The following is a 20,775-nucleotide window of genomic DNA, read 5'->3' as shown; positions in this document are numbered from 1 at the left end:
ATCAGTCTAAATCATATGTATATATTTTTTTAACAATAAAAATACCATAATAAATCATATATTTAAAGCTGCATTATTTGTTTAACGGTTATTATCCGTAAAGGACATAAAAATTCTGTGTTCAAAATTGTACCCTTAAGTTACCTTATTCACAACTGTAATCTCATAATAGTTTTTATGATTTAAAATGTGAGCCTTTAAAGATTACTCCAAAGACAATTAAAGAAACCTGCAAAGTTATGTTTTAAACAAAGATAGAAAGGCAAAAGTTATGGATTGCAAAAAATAGTGTGGTATACTTTATAGTAAACTAGTGAATTGTAGTATACTGCAGTAAATGATAGTACGAATTACCACAGCATGTTAATGTATACGACTCAGTATTCTGTGGTATTAACTCTAGTATTATTTACTATATTAAACTGTAGTAAAATAATATACTAGATACTGTGGTATTTTTGATCAATTTACTCTAATTAAGTATACTACAGTATTTTCTCATGCAATCTGTAACTTTATAGTAAACGCTACAGTAAACTATAGTATTTTACATGTGTGATACCTTAATATTTACTATAGTAATTTTAAAAATTATCTAAAATGTTACTATAGTTTAATATTTTAAACGCTAAAGTTTTTTTTATTTACAATATTTTTCATGTATTAAAAAATACAATAATAGTTTTTTTACATAAAGAAATGACACGTATCAATATTAACCACTAGATGGCAGCAAATGTTAAATTTACTCTTAATATACTATAGTATTTTCTCATGTAGGACATGTGCAATCTGTAGCTTTATTGTAGATGCTACAGTAAACTATAGTATTTTTGCATGTGTGATACCTTATAGTAATGTAAAAAAAACCAATATATTATCTTAAATGTTACTATAGTTCAATATTGTAAATACTAGTTTTTTTATTTACAATATTTTTTCATAAAATACTACATATTTTTTTTAGTACTTACATAAAGAAATGACACGTATCAATATTAACCACTAGATGGCAGCAAATGTTGATAATCAAACATGATTCATTTTGTATTCTGACATCATGTCACCCCAGACTGGGCTGCATTACATCTAGTAGTGCCTAATTTTCTGAAAATAACTTTAATATTCATTAATTAATATTTAATATTCAACAGCACTTAATAATTGTGTATTTATGAAGGTAATGAAAAACTGTGTCTGCTACGCGAATACATAAAATTGATGCATAATGTTCTATTTAAATAAGCAGTGAAAAGTGTTTATATTAAATCATCACACTGATAGGTCCGGTCCTGGATGCTGATTGGTCAATACGTTTCAGTTGCCATAAAAAAGGTGCACAGTAGTATCTCAACTGCCTACAGTTTGTATATTTATGAATGATAAATATCATTATGGAAGGCAAAACACAAAGCACTTTTTTTGACAATCTTGGTGTTTATTGTAAGTATTGCATTTTAACTCACAGCTAGTATCAGAGTGCATGTTTACAAAGAATGGCCAAAATTCATCAGGACCTCTATTCTCCTCAGACGGAAAAGCTTTAACAGACATCAAACTGATTTTCTTTTACCCCTCGACAGGGTTATATTCACCATGCATCTCATAACACAGATGCTGTTTCACAATCAGCTGACCTCAGATTGGAGTGACGTGGAAAAGCCGATTCCAGACCAGCACCACTTCTCATAGAAGTTTTTGAATACAGGTCCAGATCTGTACGGTGAGGACACGAGCCATTTCCATAAATTGAAAACGAAACAAAAGCACTGGCATTGGCCCTGGCCTTAAATAGTGCAGATTTATAAACAAAAAGGAGAGCAGATACAACATGAAAGTAAATAAGTAATATGTCCTCTAAAATGGAGGTTCGTCTGTGGTTTGGCCTGTTGTTGAGCGAGCACCACGTTGAGTCTCAAGCACACGACGTGTCTTCATGACGCAAGACCGTTTGTTCTACACGGGAGAAAGTAGTTCAAATAATCAGAAAATGCTAAAACTCTCTTACGTTAAGGGTGGGTACTGATCCACACATATGGGCCGTTCAGCAGCCAATAGCATTTGGTTGATGCTGGATCTGGAAACCTAGCAGATGTCCGCACTGCTCTATCGCAGGCGGAGCGATTACAAATCACTTGGCTTTAAAGTAGGGAGGAAAAATAAAAATAAAAACAGAGATCGAAAACAAAGGGAATAGTTGAGGGGAATGGCGTTAAAGATCTGACGTACGAAATAAGTTAACCTCGTCTCCGATGCTGGATAAAGAGGGTGAAAATAAATATGACTCGAGTGGCTCAAGTCTGAATGCTTTTATTCACAAAACAAAAACAAAATCGAGCATACAGTACACAGCGGGAAGCATGAGTTCGAAGCGCATGGCGCGAAACTGCGCTGATTTCGACGCACGTACACGTACTCAACGTCCACAGCACACGATACTAGTAGTGGAATGCCTTTTAGCTTTAAAACAAATAAAATATCTTTTTTTAAAAATCGAATAAATAAAGAGCGCCACTCGGAGTTAGCATGCCTAGAGGTCCACGCTTTGGCGTTCACTTGTTGGTTTACTTTTAAGTACTTGCGTGTGTTCGTTTAAAAGTCGTAAAATTTATCGGGCAGCCACAGAATTGAAACGATCGCGTTTCATCCAGCATAATGAACAAATAATACTGTCCATGCCACCGAACTCTCAGAGGAAGATAGTCAATCTTTTGCAAAAATATAATTTAAAATGCACAAAACACAAGACGTACAGCAACGAAGGCAATAGTTCTACCCATGGGTAACTACCTTTCCAACTCATTTAATTTATTAAACTATCGTATTTATGTACAAAAAACGAGCCGTTGTTGCTCTTTTGGACGGACACAAGTATTGTGTCTCTGGAGGCGGAGTGCTAATTGTGTTCATCCGACTAAAAGAGATTTATTGCTTATTACTGCCCGAACAGACATCTGTTTAAACATAGGGGTGACGTGGCGCCAGTACTGTGGAGGGCTCTATGCGGTCGAGTGCAAGATCGCTGGGTTTTAGCTGCTGTGCGAAAACTGCGTCCGCAGTTTAAATGCACCAAAATTCCCACGAACGGGATTGTTGTTGTTTTCCTTTGACGAAACGGCAGAATTTTCTGCTTTGTTGGTTTCGTGTCACGTAGCACCAATGACAGTCTTTCTCGCTGCCGAGCAGCGATGTTGAAACGAACACACCGGGTGAGGAACTTGATATGATTCACATGTCAGGCGTTTGTTATTTATAATTTGTAGCCGAATAGTGACCAGTACACGACCCATTCTTGTGGAAAATCAACAATCGGGGGCTCGAATAAAATAGTGGCTAACAAACTTTTCTTTTTTTTATACACTTCAGCTTTCCTTTCGGAAAAGGGGTTAAGATACTGACGACTCAGTCCAATTAAAATCTCTCATCTAGACAATAAATCACAATCACAGATTGTTTCCGTCTCATACATTCAGGAAAATAAAACGACAAATCAGGGTTATTAAAATTTGGGGCGGGGGGCTGTGTTCTGGTCACCTGACTTAAATAAGAGTCTCTGATTGGTCAAAAAGGGACAAGTGGTCTAGCACTCATTTCGAGGGCTGGGATAGTGTGTTGCTCATGCTCGTTTTATGAGCTGAAGGCCAGTTTGATGCTGCAGGAGGAATAACCCTCGTCGCTGGCAGTGCTTTGTAGACTGCTGTGGTCGTCCAGATCGCTGGTGCTGGTTGTGCTGATGCAGTCCAGCTCTCCGTGAGAAAACTCTGTGCTCTCTACGTCCACCTCCATCTCTTCTACGGAAAAGAAAGTGAAAGAGACATGTAAATACCAAGGCAACATTTCTTTGTTTGTGTATCTGTTCAGGTAAGTCACGTGGGTGCTGATTTCAAGAAGAAGATCTAATGTACACTCTTAGTATTTTTGTCTTGTTTTCAGTAAAATATCTAAAAATTCTTAAATCAAGATGTATTTTCTTGATGAGCAAAACGACCCAAGAAAATAAGTCTAGTTTGTAGACCAACCAAAAATATCAAATTTAAGTGATTTTGTTCATAAAACAAGCAAAAAAAATCTGCCAGTAGGGTAAGCAAAAAATCTTGAAAATTTTTCCTTAACTATAAATTCAAGAAAAATTAGCTTTCCCCATTGGAAGATTTTTTTGCTTGTTTTATGCACAAAATCACTTAAATTCAATATTTTTGGTTGATCCACAAACTAGACTTATTTTCTTGGAATTTATAGATATTTTTACTAAAAACAAGCCAAAATACTAAGAAATTTTTTTCTTGAAAATCTTTTTTTGCAGTGTAAAGTTTAAGTATTTTAAAAAATAAATACATAAAATGAAAAATAAATAATTGGGATTTTGTTTCTAGTTCTGACAGCCAACGAAAAATCAGATTTTCTTGCTTCCACAAATTTTTCATGCTTAGATTAATTTAAAGCTCCAACCTTGGTCTGAGTCGGAGCGGTCGGATCGCTCGGAGCAGACGGTGGAGCCGACGCTGTCGGTGCGTATCCTCTCTCCCTCCAGTGCGCCCCCGCCGTCCCGCAGCAGGTCCAGTCGCCTCTGGAGGTGACGCTGCTCCCGCTCCAGATTCTCCAACTGATTCCGAGATTTACGATCCACATCTTCCAGTTTCTACAGGAAGACAAATTACAGTGACTCACTGATAATCACACAAAATCTGTAACGGCACATAAAAACAAATGCACCAGGAATGCAGGGAGTGTGGCTAGAGCTGTCACAATGATTAAATAATAATTTTATTGCAATTGTTTGACCTCATCGCGATGATTTCAGATCACCGCAATGATTGCACATCTCTCTAAAAACACAAGGGGGAGCTGCAACACCTGCATAAACGAGACAGTATCTGATTACTTATAAATAGTATTAATATTTCCTGCCAGGTAAACCTTGCAAAAGATTTTATTTAAAAAATCATAACAATGTGTTAAAATGATTATATAAACAAAACAATTATGAGAATTAAATCAAAGCAATAAAACCGACAACTAATCGTCATAATCGTCAAAGCCCTAAACCAGGCAATTAATCATTTTAATCGGCACAATTATTTAGACAATTAACCGTCAGCCAAAAGTGTTGCAAGCCAGGCTCAAACTCTCGACCACTGATCTCTAGTAAAATAATTTAGAGATGTGTTTTGGCAGGCCCATGCGGCTGATGGATTTGTTTACTACCGAACTGCACTCAAGTTTGGATCAATATCCCATCCGAATGTGACCCTCGTGACCTTATAGTACATTACGCAGAACCATAAAGCGTGACCCAGGCTGAAACCACAAACACCCACACATATAACTGGTTGGGAGAGCTTAACCTGTTATGGGGAGGAAAACCGGCCCAACGTCAGAATGAAACTTAAACTAAAAATGAAGTGTTATATCACATTTGAAACAATAGTAAGCTTCGGTCTATACTGTCTGGAATGCTTCATACAATGAGTGACAGAAACTCATTAACGTGTCACTGGCAGTGTCTTTTGATCTTTGTTTTTTTTTTTGACGTGTGCTGGCTATTTAAATCTGTGTTTATACATGCTTTGACTCTGTTGAAAGATGCATCCGGGAGCAGTGAGTTTGATTCTTACTGGTTAAAAGTAGTCAAATAATTACTTGATTAAAACTGAATCAACCAAATGTATTTTATTTGACCTTTTTGAGAACGATGGGAAAAGAAAATAATGGAAATAGATCGTTAGATAATTGATCGTCAGATTTGTGTTGCCTATATAAACACCAAAGCCCATATCACTCAGGTGCATTAACCACTAGGCCACATCTCCAATGTCATTATATGTGTAGATGTGCAAGTGTGAGAGTTCACCTTTATATGTGCTTTGGCCTTGTTGAGCAGTCCCAACGTGGTATGACGGCTACAGTCTGGTCCCAGCGGGATAAGAGTCTTCAATCGTTCCAAACACAAACGAAGATGGGCTCGCCTGAAATGCAAGAAAACCAAAATGTCACCCTTGTACACGCACACACCCTGGTAAAACCGCAACCAACTTGCTGTGCCTGTGTGGTTTCTTGGTTTTACGACAAAAGATACAAGGTGGCAATACCTCATTCTCAAATTAAACACAAGCACACCCACACACGTCATTGATAATGTTTGCATTCAAGAACTCGTAGTGCTTGCGGGTGTCTCAATGCTGTAGTAGATAGAGGTGACCTGGTGGCCTTCAAAGACACGTAGACATACTGGCTGCATTCTAGGAAAGTACGAGAGCGATCGGTATCAGCGAATGTCTATATAACTACGTTATTGAAGCTTTTCAACTCTAATTACGTTTGTGTTCTTATCGACTATAAAGATGGCTGCTCATACACACACACAGTCTGTCTGCTCTGTAACAATGGCAGTAGATTTATCACAAGCCTTATCAGCATGTCTGAAAGGGCACTGTTATCAGGACGCTCTTCACGCACATGCACGCATTATCTGCCCCTGTGTAGACGTTGATCGATCAACCTGGTACATTGCTAGGTATGGGGGCCAGACAACATTCCAGTGTGTACACAGTACAGTAATCGGCCTCCAATTTTTCAAAACTCGAATATCTTAAAAAACTATCACCCACACAGCTACCATATCATCTGTCTCTAGGCATGACGGGTGTCGTGTCACACACAAGACTGCTCACTGGAAATACTGTATATATATGCGTGTTTGCTCTAGTCTGTGTGTGGTTTGACACATGACTTTGTTTGAGTCAGACAGGGACTACAACAACAACATAATTTTTGTCTTGACATCCACAGCCAAAACAACACGCCTTAAAAAACAAATAAACGTGACATCATAGTGGATCACGCACAAAGGTTTCGTTTCTGTAGTACACGGTGGCATAAAGTTCGAAAGCAAAATAAAAGCCAATAACCAAATGCACAAAAGACAGTCATAAAAAAAATCTAGTCAGGGTGCATTTTCTGTGTGTGCTTGAGTTACTATTAATAACTTGCGGCGTAAACGACAATCCATCTGCAGTGAGATTATGTAACACGTGGGTCAGCGCTTCGATAAACACTCGTTTGTAGTACACGATCGCTTTGTGGTAGAATGACCCTTTGATATTTGTGGGTGTGCAGAATCTGTGCATCAAATCAGTTTGTTCTCCTGGCCAAGATTTGGCTCTCTGCATTAGTCATATAGGCTCTGAACAACTTGACTCAAACATGCCTCTTTCGTTCAAACATGTTCAGACCTGTTCCTCCATACACTACTGGCAAGAATGTGTTTATGACGAAACATCGTCACATGCTCTTTAAATGACTAAATATTGGGGGTGCAATGATACACGTGTTCGTTGATGGCGTATACGCAATTCACACCAAATTCAGAAGCAACTCTTTTTAATGTTATGTGTTCACATTAAACTGGGAATCATACAAAGCAAAGAAGAATAATTGTGGGTGCACACACAAGGCAAACTTTATGAGCATTATGAACGCAAATACCTTTGTGATGAATAGAAAAGTGACTGAAAGATACAACAACAGACGTACAGAGATACGGTTTTATAGGTAAATACATGTTAACTGGTAATAAATGGATGGTAATTGGTAGGAAATGACCCGGCCTGATAGGAACTGATGTTAGGGCTGTCACGATTAAGAAATTTGGCTGACGGTTAATGGTGAAATAAATCGTACAGATTATGATGATTAATTGACTGTTTTAGGGCTTTGGCGATTATGACGATTAATTGTTCGTATATGAAATAATTTACACATTGTTGTGATTATTTAAATAAAGTCTTTTGCAAGGTTTACCTGGCAGTAAATATTAATACACAACACATATTTAAAAGTAATCTGATACCGTCTCGTTTATACAGGCGCTGCAGCTCCCCCTTGTGTTTTTTAGGGAGATGTGCAATCATTGCGGTGATCTGAAATCATCACGATGAGGTCAAATAAATGCAATAAGATGATTATTTAATCATTGTGACAGCCCTAACTAATGTCAGGGTCAGGTGAGGTAGACAATCTTCTAGCATGTTAAATTTTGCACACAGCATTCCACACATTTTTCCAATTATCACAGACAATGTATATGTATACGTTTGCCATGCATGTATATGTGGTTATTATATACAGACACCAGTCCCTACAGTATATCAGACTCTCGGTTTTCATGCAAAATCAGCACCTCTGTTTGCGCAGCAAACCCAAATCTGCATGGCCCTGCACCGATAAGAAAAGCACATACACATGCCTTATGGGGAACACATATAGCTCTCTGTCGAACATTTCGAGCTTCACTTTATTTGAGTAAGAACACAAAATGCATGATCCCTCTCAATTCTTGTCGATGTGAAGCACTACTGAGGGTGTATTTATAGCATCACATGCATGCAATATAGATGAAGCCCAGAGCCATCACATATGATGGCATGGAGCTAACATAAAGCAATATTATAGTGTATATGATAATGCAGAGGATGGCAGGGTATTAATCATAAGGATCCCCCCAGTATGTAACATCAGATCACATGGTCGGTTTATTGCACACCAGTGCACAGATTACAGGATTTAGCCCTGATTCTCATCTGATCAATGCAACAGAACTGACAGCTTCATCTGGGTTACAGAGTCTTGACTTATTTAAGGATCTGGCTGTGTGTTTCTATTATAAATGACATCATTGTGCGTGGACGTGTCTAAGTCTGATCCATCACAGTTCTGAGCTTTCAAAGATCTCAGATTAAATAACAGCAGTGTCCTTCTCCAACTCATAAACGCGTAGAGATGGTACACCATTATTGACGCAATCTGCCCAAAAACGGTGAGGTTGTGGGGCAATGTGAGGTTGACCAGTAAAAGATGTACCAACGTCCTTCAAAGGAATCGTTCACTTATAAATCATTCACTCACTCTCAAACACCCTTAATTTGTTGTAATTTGTTTCAGTATATGCGTTCAGATCAACAATGTCAAGGAATAAATGACAAAATGTTAACTTTTGAGCAGACTGTTTTATCCCTTGGGGATCGAGTGAGGGATGCATACAGAGGATGACAGAGACAGTAACAGATGTAAAGTAAGGTTGGGGGTGGTCTTGATGGACTGAATGAAAAATAGGAAGGAGGAAGGTAGAGATAGCAGTACGTAGAGACACAGTGACGGCACTTTATGTAAACAAGCTCATGAACAATAAAACGTTTGAGCCATGCATGGGATGAACCAACGGCAGTTTACTGTACTGTACGACACAACAAGAGAAGGGTGGGGGGATAAATTAAAATCTACAGTGGGCCTAGGACACACCCTTGCTGAATTAAAGCACACGCTACAATACTATAGCTTGTTGCTGTTTGCCACAAAGCCCCAGATCATAGTAAACTGGCAGACCATTGTAATTCTAGTATCCGACTATTCACAATCGAAACTGGTTTGAAACTTGTCCACCAGTCATCAAGTATGTGCACTATCCTGACAAGTGAGAAACTGAAAACTGAGCAACTGCAAGAAAAGTGCAAGAGTGGGAAGCAAAAACCAAAGAAGAACAAGGCGACATGCTTTAGTCATACATTGCGTGCTTGGCTTACATAGATAAAAAATCCACTGCAGGCAAATTGATGGTTACAGTCTGCAGGGAAATAAATTCAGAAAGTAACAGCTGTGATGGAGCAAGGCCCGCTCTGGCCCATCACTAACACATGGATTAATTCACACGTGCCGATCTGTAATCTGCTCCACACAACCCAGACCAGCATAGCCCACTCACATGCCCACTGAGTTTTGTGCATGTAGTCATGTGATCGCTACCCCATCCCTTAAGCTCCCTTACCGATGGTCATGTGGATGAAAAACACATTCTCTATTGTACAATGCGCAACTGCATGCACATCAATTGGCCACAAGGACGTCAATCTGGATTGTAATCTAAAAAACATGGGGTTATCCCAAAATCAAACTGGACCAATGAAAATAGATGTCACAGGATGTTTGGCTTGCACCACTCTCTCTGAAAACCCACACAAGAGAAGCTTTACCACCCAGAAGCCCACCTAACTTCAACACAGAAAACACACGTATAGTGGTCACGGATGAAGTAACAACAAAGGAGCTCTTCCGAAATCAGATCAAAGACAGTGACAAACAAAGCAAGAGCTCCCGGATGGAAAACCTTTAGGGTCTCTACTGACTTGATGGCTGATGGGTCTCTAGGCCAAACCTACTTTGGGCCATAACAACTATGGACACTTAGGGGGGGTTAGTATTCGATTAGTGAATGTATTAATAATAGATTTTTCAATACCCAATCGTTAATCTATTATATTTAGTCCACCCAACTAAATATTTAGTTACAGCCTTGAGTTTGTAAGCAGACAACTCTTTACTATCTTTTAAGGTGTTGCTGGTGATCTCCAAATGACGGTTTAATTTAGGAATGCTGTTTCTTAAAAAGTAAGTCTAAAATACTGAAAAGAAGTCTAAATATGTTGGGCGTGGTTGTGTAACAGGCCATATGTTGCCACCAATGATGTGAGTCTGCCCTTGTGCGTGTGTGTGCGCGCGTGTTGTCATTGTAACCCTACCCTACAGTAACCATGCATGTTGTTTTAAAAGGAAATGGTGTATCTATATGCAACAAAATAATATGTTAATGTAGGGCACTGGCAACATCCTCTGCTATGCTTTACTGACAGATGACTGCCATAGGGGTATGTTCCCTTCCTTTCTGACTCACCCAAAACACCCAGAGCTTCGTCAAACGTCCTCCCATGTACGCGTGCTGCGAACATGCCCCAACACATGCCCGAGTCCGTATGCACTTAAATGCTTGACCAAAGATCATGCCTCCTAAGCTGCTTTTGCTGGCCAAGAAAAGCTTATAGGTCAGAAAGAACAGCCAGTTCTAGCTTCCCTTGGGAATTCCGGAAACCCTTGTAGGAAAGGGGAACGTTCCGGTCCTGTATTCCCCCGTGTTGTTCTAGTACAAAGGGAGGACAACGTTTAAGTTCAGCATCAATGAGTTATCGAACGATACACCTTGGGATACGTCATAGGAACACGATTTCCTCATGATTCTCTACGTGGGTGGAAGTGTGTTTTAGCCCGAGTCTCTCTGAATAGATCTTTTCTTAGAGCCGATGGTATATTTTCAGTAAACCAGCTTGGCAGCTTTATTCTCCAGCCTTTGCATTCCTGTCAAACGCACCGCGGCCCACACAAACACGACATCATGCTTAACACACCCCAATCACGTATAGCCAACAATTAACCACATCACACCCATAATTAGAAATACAATTACTGATATCAGTTTAGTGCGCTTAATAACTTCCTCAGCCTATCTGCTCCAAAATGTCTAACCTTGCAACATGTAACCCCAGTTTAGGAAGTTGAGGTTCACCGCATCTGTTCAAAGAAATCACAAGATCAAACGGCACCGGTGCTCTTATGTGAATGCACGTGTGTTATCTGTCAGTGTGTTGAGGTTTGCGAGAGGCCATAATGCGGTCACGGGGCTTTCATCTCCTTCCTGTTCCTTTCCGAGGCTCAAAAACACAGTAAGCTCTCTCACATCTACAGCAAACTGAATGCGCATGTTACGCTTGCGATTGGGATAAAAACAAAAAATAACGTATCCCTCATACCTTTACACACTTAAAAGCTGCTCATGCTTAAAATGTCACGGTTATACCAATAAAGTCTCTTCTATATAAGAAAGTAAGGTATAGCAACTATGAATACTGTAGTACAGTTTGTCACTGGGTGTGTCTACTGACTATACATTCGTCATGATGCGTTTTGTAATATTTGTATGCGCTGACACTGAAGCCTGTTCCCTTTATCTGCCTCAGACCCACACAACCCTACGCCGGCACACTGACAACCCTTACATATATAGACATTATCTGAAAAACACAGCCGGCCTGGGAGGAGACCGATTTGAATTTGCTTGCACGTACACACACCCATATGGTATATTTAAATATTTAAACCTGAAATGGTGGCGTTTTGGTCCTACAGTTCAAAGCAATACTTTGCCTACTTTGGACCCATCCCCATCCGAATTGACCGGCACATGAACACACCTTGCATTAACAGATCTGACCTCCAGGTCTTCAGATTGACATAAACAATGAAGTTCCTGTTGGTCTAGACAGATCTATTTTGAGTCTTTGAAGTGGTGCCTCCCTTATTTGCATGGAGAGACTCAACAGCAGGCCCCCTCGCTGTTGGGCGTCTAACACTTATCAGATCTACGCACTCATGAGACTAGAACATAGAGTTCATCGTCGGTAAACAAGTTAAGCTCACAAAGAACCGCACTTCATTCTCCCATTAACAAACACCTACCGTGCTTCATTTACTGTAATTTTTCCTATTACACAACTGACATGCGCAAGGCTTTTGCAAGGACGTACGACCATTGAGTCAGTAATCCGAAACTGCGGCTGCATTAGTTAAGTAGGATGAAGGCACGGGCGAGTCAGGAGAGAGGGAATGCCCTAAGATTAGTAGAACTGGGTGACCTCTTGATTTTGCTTTCGAACGGACAAGCTGACAATAACTTCAGCATTTACAAACATCCTGTTTGTCTTGCATAGGTTCGCTTTTTACTTATTACTTCACTTTTCAACCTTTTCACAGAGCAAGGCGAAACGTTAACGTTGCATCATGGTGAAACGCAACTGACCACCTACTGTGTATTCAACTTAAATGCAAACTTGAGAATATTGTGATATATTTGTTTAGAGACTTAAGTGACTAAATAATCATATTGCAAAACATAAATTTAATATTACACTGCTAGCCTTTTACGCTAAATCACACATAATTATTCGGTTTGGCTCATACTGTATATACTATACAATAAAAAAATTTAATAAAATTGTTTAATTGTTAAATTTAAAAAATAATCAAATATAGTACTTACCGATTTTTCTCCGGCTCATTATGTGTGGACCTATAAAAATAGAAGGAATTAGCAAAACATTTTTGTGGGTCTTCGAAGTATTATTTGTTATAAACATTAATATTGATTTATATAACCCTCATAAATAAGTTAAATAAGCGAATTTCTTGACAACTTAAGTATACTAGGGGAATCCGCTTATAAGCGTCGTCCGCCAGGCCTAATTTTTGTCATCAGCAGGGTCAGCATCCGCGCACAGCACATGCGAGAGTAAAGTACTGTTTAAACAGGAGAGTCCACTAGGTGGCAATACACACAGTACAGTACAATTATTAAAGAAGAGTGCGGACGATCGATACAAATAAGCCCGTTGAATAAAGAATCGAAAACAATGAAAAGACACAACTAGACCAAAGTGCTAAATTCCCCATCCGCTGGCCTTCTCAGATTTAATGGTCGCACACACCACGGCCTGTTCCTCTTTCTTTTCTTCTCCTCTTCTTCCGAAAACAGTAACCAAAGTAGCATTTCTTCCTCCATTATTTTACTGTTGTTCTTTGTTTTCTTCTATTTTCGTCTGAACGCTGTTTGCAATGCAGTAGCAACCATAGATATGTATAAAGGTTAGATGTCTCCAATGTTCCAATTAAGTGGAACATCTGCATTTGGCGGCCATCTTACCACAGGCAGCTCGCTCACTCGTAGCATTGAGTTTTAATGGTGCAGGTACTTTTAAATGACCATAACTTGCTTAATTTTCTACCGATTTTTAAACGGTTTGGTTTGTTATAAACGTCAAAGATGACACTGCATACTTATGTTTCATGAAAAAGATTTTTTTTATGTTAAAGCATCAAGAATTATAGCCACGTTAATAACATTTGCAAGAAACCAAACCGTTTGAAAATTGGTAGAAAATTAAGCAAGTTATGGTCATTTAAAAGTGCCTGCACCATTAAAACTCAATGCTACGAGTGAGTGAGCTGCCTGTGGTAAGATGGCCGCCGGGTGATGACGTTAGAGACTCCGCCTTTATACATATCTACAGTAGCAACTTTTTTCATTTTCTTCTATCCTGATTTTGTGCATGTCCTGTGCACTCTGGGCTGCCCTCTGATGGTCAGGAGGGGTATAACACTACATTTGTACCGTGAATTTGGACAAACTTGGCCATAAGTGCTTTTAGCAATCCTTCCAGCAAAAATCCTTGATCTTGCGGTACGTTTTCTTAAAAAATGCGATGGAATATGCGGGATATTTATGTAATTTTATGCGAAGAAATTGCGAGAACTTGCAAAATTGCGAGAACTTGCAAAAACTGTTTGCAGCTTTTCAATGATGTTTACGTCACATAATCACGTCACTTCATAACGTTCCCATGGAAACAGGGGACATGGCTGCGCTTGTGTGAAGTAAAGTAATTATAAAATCATGCAATCTCCACATATTTTGTGCCCAGAAATCGGTCATTTATGCGGCGAAAGTATGGCGTATTTGAAAAAATGCGTCCCTTGCATAAATATGTGGACTTTGGCTGATTATGCATTGAATCATGCGATCGCATAATCACGTTTTTCTGGAGGGACTGTTAAGCCAGGGATACACTGCACAATTATTGGCTGTCAGAGACGAAAGACTGCCATCGCGAAACAATCATCGCGCTTTCTGTGATCGTGGCTCTTCATCGGTGGTCCTACATGTCGTACAATGAGAGAGGTTCAAAGACGGGCGTTTTCCCGGTCTTGCGTCCAAAGATAGCCTACGATAGTTTTCTGACAGTGTCAGAAATTCAGCATGATCACCGCACAGTTTGCTTGCTGCTACGATCTGCGTACTGGTATTTGTTTACCATGAGAGCATGCTTTTGACGTTTCCCTAACGTATGACGCAGCCGCCGAAACTTCTGTATCATCGTCGTACAGTCTACGTATCAGAGTTTAAACGATCCATGTCACACAGTGTGATAAGGTAATGATCTTATAGGAGGGCAAAAATCCTGCAGTGTATTCCGGGCTTTATACTTTTGTAAGCTGCGCAGATGCATGCGCGCGCAAGACGGGCGCTGAAAGACAGTATACCCGGCCCTTTACCTCCTGAATAAAACACCAGCTTTTATGGGGAGACCAAAGAATATGAGAATGGACGAAAGCCCAGGTGCTCGTAAAGTGCTTTACTAATTAATTTTATAGGATGGACCAGAGGGTTCTGGTATAACCATCGGGAATTATAAAGATTCCTCTAAACATCACTGCAGCTCTTTGTTTTCAGCAAAACGACAGAGAACTGAAGTGTGCAGAGCAAAGAGACAACACAATGACTGGCCTATATCTGAACACGTGAGAAAGCTCTCTTCTTCGTACAATGAGTGAGTGCCAGTGGACGTTCTCTCTCTCTCTCGCCCTCATGCTCTCTCTCTCTCTGTCTGAGAGCACAAGTCAGTGTTATGTTAATAATGTAAAGTGAATCAGCCGTCCTCCTAAGAGGCTCTTTGTGTGGCAACATACTGAAAGCTTTTCCAAAGCTCCAAATGGCAGGCCGGATCGTGCATGGCAATGCCATTGCGGGGGCACCGTACAGCGAACCCCTGTGGGTCACGTGACCACTTCCCCAACTATTAATACCTGAAGTGTGTTTTCAGGCATGGTGTAGCTGATCTGATTGCATGGTAGGATGCATAGTGCGAGCTCAGGAGGGTTGAAGGAATGCAACAAGGAAGGAAAAAGGTGTTTTCGCGGCTCTTAATCATACGTTATGTGTAGCGTCAAGAGACAAACACCGAGGTGTAGTAATAATTCACAGCTTGTGTTTCAAAGCACTCAAAGTAGGTTGATATCATACACAATCCAACAGAATTAAGTCTCCTCAGGTGAACCATCTGGGTCCCTTCGCAGGCACGCCAAATGATCAGATAGTGTTTCCCCTTGCATTCCTTCCATCAGTGCTCGCTTTGTGTACAGTAACACAGACCTGAGATCAGTCATCAAGATGTCTGACGCCTGTCAGAAGTGTAAAAAAACAACATGCCACGCAAATGCACAGGCAGTATCTCAACATCTAGCGTGTGTAGCGTTCCTACACAGACTTCACCTTATGATCTCATATTCAAATATAATGCCCACAAAATGCTGACAGCAACAAACAGTAGACACAACAAGTCAGGGTTTTATGAAGGCTTTTTTCGCAATTGTATATCATTATCAAATAAACGAGTGAATTAAACACTATAAACTAGCCTTAATGAAACATATCAAAACGTGACAAATGCGTTGGATTAAAATACCTTGATATGTTCGTTTAGTTAGTGTATTTTAAAGATATTTAGCCAAATATCAATCATGATATAAAAAAATCTCGATGAAGAATAACGGGGAGAGATAATTTAATAAAGACGCCTCAGGCTGTTCACCTTGGCAGCCAGCAAACAACAGTTGCTGTAAATAAGAGCGGTGTGTTTAAGGGCTCGGTGAAAACTAAAATCTCTTTCGTGAGGAAAAAAACGCAGCAACCTAAATATTTCACAATTGATTTGAGAGGATATTAATCAAACAGAGAAATAACCATCACTGCAGCGTGTATGCTGACAGACTTTCGGTTTAAACGAATCGAAACCTCATATTGTCTGAAGGCGAACACAGGACGTGAGTTTTCGCACGCTCCCTAACCTCAACGCTGCAGCAGTCCCGTTTGACAATCAGCTGATGAGCGATCCCCTCCCCCAAAACAAACCAAACAACAAATACAAAAATATTATCTCGTATATTTTATGCATTGTATCTTATTTCATACATTGTAATTTCATAAATAAAATCAACATATAAACAATAAATGTATGTTAAATTAATCGTGATGCATATTGTCAAGCTTAACGTTTATGCTGTTTTAAACGTAACCAATCAAATCAGTTAAAACTACAAATATCGTCTCCGTCAGAAAATAGAGCATTTAAGATTCACGTCTTTATTTTCCAATGAACGCATTTGACAGATGTCATAAAAGCGTGATCTATACACACGTCTCTCTCGCGTGCGCGCGCGCACTCTCTCTCTCATCTCCAGTAGTTTTTCCACTCTTGTGGAAGTAAGAATTGGATCATGTGCTTACCTGTTGTGGTTGTTGTTGTACTTTTTATTTCGGAATTTCCTTTGTCTCTGGTAGTTGGAGTGCTGAATAGACGGAAAGGTCGAGGCATATCCGTGTTCACACTCTGAAAATTACACAACAGAAACCACCGATCACACATTAGCCACAGGCCTTTTAAATAGTACACCACTTAACATAAAATACAATGTCACACTGTAATAACCCCCAAGCATGTTTTACAAACATCAAAATTCTGTGTACCTCTTTCTCTCCTCTCTAAATATTCGGCTGCTTCCAATAACGTCTGGATATTCAGCACAGCAGTCATTCTTTGAATAAATCTATAGATGCTTGATTTCTTGATATGTAATCACGATGACAATCGCTGGGAAATCGGTTGAAAACGTAGCATTGATTGTTTTTTTATATATATATATCCGATTGTTTAATGGTTACGTGGTTTCAATTTGCAAACAGCCGATCGAGAGATTTCCTTGACTTGGCAAGCTAGATACAGAAATATATCGTACAAATAAAACGCCCGATGCTTTAATATCAAAGTAGCAAAAGTGCGTTAGTAAAACAGTCGACTACAAAGTGTATAAAATGAATAGAAACAGGTACAAAAGTCCCCGAGAGCCCAGCCTGCGAAGTCCCTGGTGTTTGCGCTTATTTCTCCTCCCCGAGTTTGTTTACCTACTGTTTTAACAGCTGAGCGGATCGAGATCGCGACGCGGGGCATTGTGGGAAATGTAGTCATTGGGCAAACTGGCCCTTTAACTCGAACGCCACAACCCCGTCTGATATGATTTAAACGCCAACATTATTTAGATATAGAGCTATTAAAACAAACCCATCAAAATTATTAAAATTTAAATGTTGAATATTAACAGACATTACAGGGGATGTTTTTAAAAATACCTTTTTAAATATCTTTAACAATATTAAAACCACAACATCTAGGCTGACAAATATCTATTCACATTTTAAAAGCAAATAATATTTACTATATACATTTTCACCTATTACTAACAAATAGTATTAAATTCCAAAACGTTTCCACGTCTGCAATGTTCTGAATATATTTTTGCGCTAAATGTGTTCATTTTTACTGTTCGTTAGACTCCAAGTCCCACAACCCATTGCTTCCAGCCACACTCAAGCCCGGCCCAGCAACATGTGACATCACGGCACCGCAGCTCTGCGATTGGTCAGAGTCCTTCGTGAGTCTCCGCCAACGCAACAAGCTCTGACCAATCAGAGCAGCGCACCGTGCGCCATGTGGATGTCATGTGAACACACCCCCAAGGAAACAGGAAGGCAATATTTACAACACTTTTGAAGTATAAATCTGCAGATTGCGTGTATAAGATATATTTATAAATAGTCTTTAAATTATTTAATCTTTATTATAGCAAAACCATATGTATAGTTACCTAAAGCGATGTATTATTAACTTACACATTTTAATTTTGTATACAAATAACATACTTTAATAATATTTTATGTTGGCCTTAATGCAGACACGTATGAAGAAAACAGCAGCGTAAGGCCGACGTTTATAATTTCTGTCAGGTTTTATCTCTTGTCACTTTTTTAAATTTGTACACAATACTCAAAACGCCATAAAATCCTTAAATTTTCCCCACTACCATTTTATGGTATGCATAATCGTTAACAATGGAACCATGCGTTCACTTTAACACTTGCTGGACGTACAAAATGCTGTTTACCACAGTACTGGGAATGACGTCAGCGCGTGTATCGTGCAGCAAATTGTTTATTTATTTATTTTTTTCTCGATAGAAATAAAGAGGTAGCAAACTGGCAGGTGTACAATGCTGAACAATGCCAGACTTTGAGCTATGACAGACGGTATGGCAGGTCGGGACACTCATCCTGATTTGGGTGCACTCACTGCACTAAAGGGTTTATTGTATTGTTTCTGTGTCTCTGGCACATTAAATAAAATAAAAACATGTGAAATCTGACTAAAAAAAATAACTGCGTTGGACAAAACACGTCAAGTTACTGCATACGATTTCAATGCGTATTTTAAAAACACGTTTTAAACTAAAAAAAAAAGGTTCTCCTTTGTTGCAAATAAACTTGATCCTCTCCATAAGCATTGGGACAAGAAGAGGATCGCATATTATGGCACATTGCACATGTTCCTCGTCTACTTGGCTGCTTGTTCGTTGAACTCAATCCTTTGTTGTCTGTTGACAATGAAACAGTTTGTCTGCATTACGCAAATGAGTCGAACACGTTCACAAGCGCACCACAAATTCACTTACTTCCATCTTTCCTCTCGGCGCTTTCAATATAACTGGCCGCCTCCAGCAAAACTTGCACGTTTTTCAAGAAAGTGTTTATCATGGAAGAGTCTGTGGAGTTGAAGACGTCATTGAAAGGACAACTAGACATCTCAAAATCTTGCTGATCCAAAGATGCTTCGGACTCCAGGAATAAATCTTCAGCCTTCACGTCACCTTGTTGCCTCTCACTCCTCACCATTTTGTCCCCGTAAAGTGAATATGGTTTGAATTGAAACTGTGTGAGAGTTATTGTGGTGTGCTGAGCGCAAGTGGATCTACTGAATAAATGAGAGGAATGAAATGGATGAGGAGGAAAAACACTTCAGCGGTTGACTGGGTCCTAGCGCCCGCCTCGTTACGCGCCCGTCACGTTTACAACGTCCCAAACAATGATGTAATCAATTTGCGCCGATTCCCTACTAAAACAAAACTATTCACACAATATAAAAAACACTTCAGTCTAAATACATTAGTCATTTAAGTTCCAAAAACTAAAGTTTATCCTAAACGAGGCATAGGGTCCTATCTAGCGAAACGATTGTCATTTTTGGCAAGAAAAATAAAAAATGCACTTTTAAACCACAACTCTCGTCTTCCTCCGGTCCTGTGACTTGCCAGTGCGACCTCACGCAATACGTCATCATGTCAAGAGGTCACGGATGACGTATGCGAAACTATGCCCCAGTGTTTACAAGTGGGGAGAAAATGGACCGCTCCGACGTTGTTGTATGTCGAATGATACCAATTAATGTCTTTGTGTCCGTTTATTGTTTAAAATGGTCCGCAAATGTGCATTTCATATATGTAACACGTGCCTTTTCAATGTCATTACGCAATTACGTGAGGTCGCGCTGGCGCGTCACACAGCCGGAGGAAGAAGAGAAGTTGTGGTTCGAAGGAGTTTTTTTGCCAAAAATGATAATCATTTCGCTAGATAAGACTCTTATGCCTTGTTTGGGATTGTTTAGAGTCCTTTAAAACTGCAATTTTAAACTGCATCAAACGTGTTAAGTGTTGGGGTCCATTATAATGAGAAGAAAACTGAAATATTTTCCTCAAAAAACATAATTTCTTTATGACTGAACAAAGAAAGAGATCAACATTTTGGATGGAAAATTGACTAATCCTTTAATATATAACTGCAAATACTGTACGTATTTTGTTGTTTATCTTTGCAAAAAATATTTAAATTACATTTTCATTTTAAATTTCAGTTTTATCAAACATTTCAACCTGACAGTACAAACTTTAATTGTTGAAAATAAAAATAAAAAATTCAACAGTATGAAAATTAAATTAGCATAATATAAATTCTGAACATAATGCAGCATTATTAGCAACGGGAATAACCTGTAGATTGATTAGTACTGAAACACATAAATCGAGAAACACAATGTGTTATTAGAAAAAAATACATCTTTAGGAATTTACTTATCATGGACCAATACGCGCAAGTCGGAGATTAAATACCGAGATATT

At 39.2% G+C, this 20,775-nt stretch overlaps 1 protein-coding gene across 2 annotated transcripts; it reads right to left on the bottom strand.

The window, feature by feature from the left end:
• Positions 1–1,417: 1,417 nt before the first annotated feature.
• mxi1 (max interactor 1, dimerization protein) lies at positions 1,418–19,586 on the bottom strand. Of its 2 annotated transcripts, none has more exons than XM_055217166.2 (6): positions 19,276–19,586; positions 17,000–17,102; positions 12,920–12,949; positions 5,852–5,966; positions 4,450–4,639; positions 1,418–3,791 (listed from the first exon to the last, which is right to left on the bottom strand). In XM_055217166.2, exons 1-6 carry the CDS (start codon positions 19,493–19,495, stop codon positions 3,628–3,630), a joined length of 822 nt encoding a protein of 273 aa, XP_055073141.2. In that variant the 5' UTR covers positions 19,496–19,586; the 3' UTR covers positions 1,418–3,627. The 2 variants fall into 2 exon arrangements, with proteins under 2 accessions (XP_055073141.2, XP_055073142.2); XM_055217167.2 differs by lacking the exon at positions 19,276–19,586 and adding an exon at positions 17,240–17,678.
• Positions 19,587–20,775: the final 1,189 nt, after the last annotated feature.

This window comes from Misgurnus anguillicaudatus, chromosome 23 (assembly GCF_027580225.2).
Source record: "Misgurnus anguillicaudatus chromosome 23, ASM2758022v2, whole genome shotgun sequence".
NCBI lineage: Eukaryota > Metazoa > Chordata > Actinopteri > Cypriniformes > Cobitidae > Misgurnus > Misgurnus anguillicaudatus.
This window is presented reverse-complemented; position numbering and strand designations above follow the sequence as displayed.

Coding starts and splice junctions, on each gene's coding strand:
- mxi1 (XM_055217166.2), bottom strand. CDS start 19,495: ATGGTGAGGAGTGAGAGGCAACAAGGTGACGTGAAGGCTGAAGATTTA. Junction 17,103..19,275: donor CGCCGAGAGGAAAGATGGAA/GTAAGTGAATTT, acceptor TGTAATTTTCAG/AGTGTGAACACGGATATGCC. Junction 3,792..4,449: donor CCGCTCCGACTCAGACCAAG/GTTGGAGCTTTA, acceptor TCTTTTCCGTAG/AAGAGATGGAGGTGGACGTA.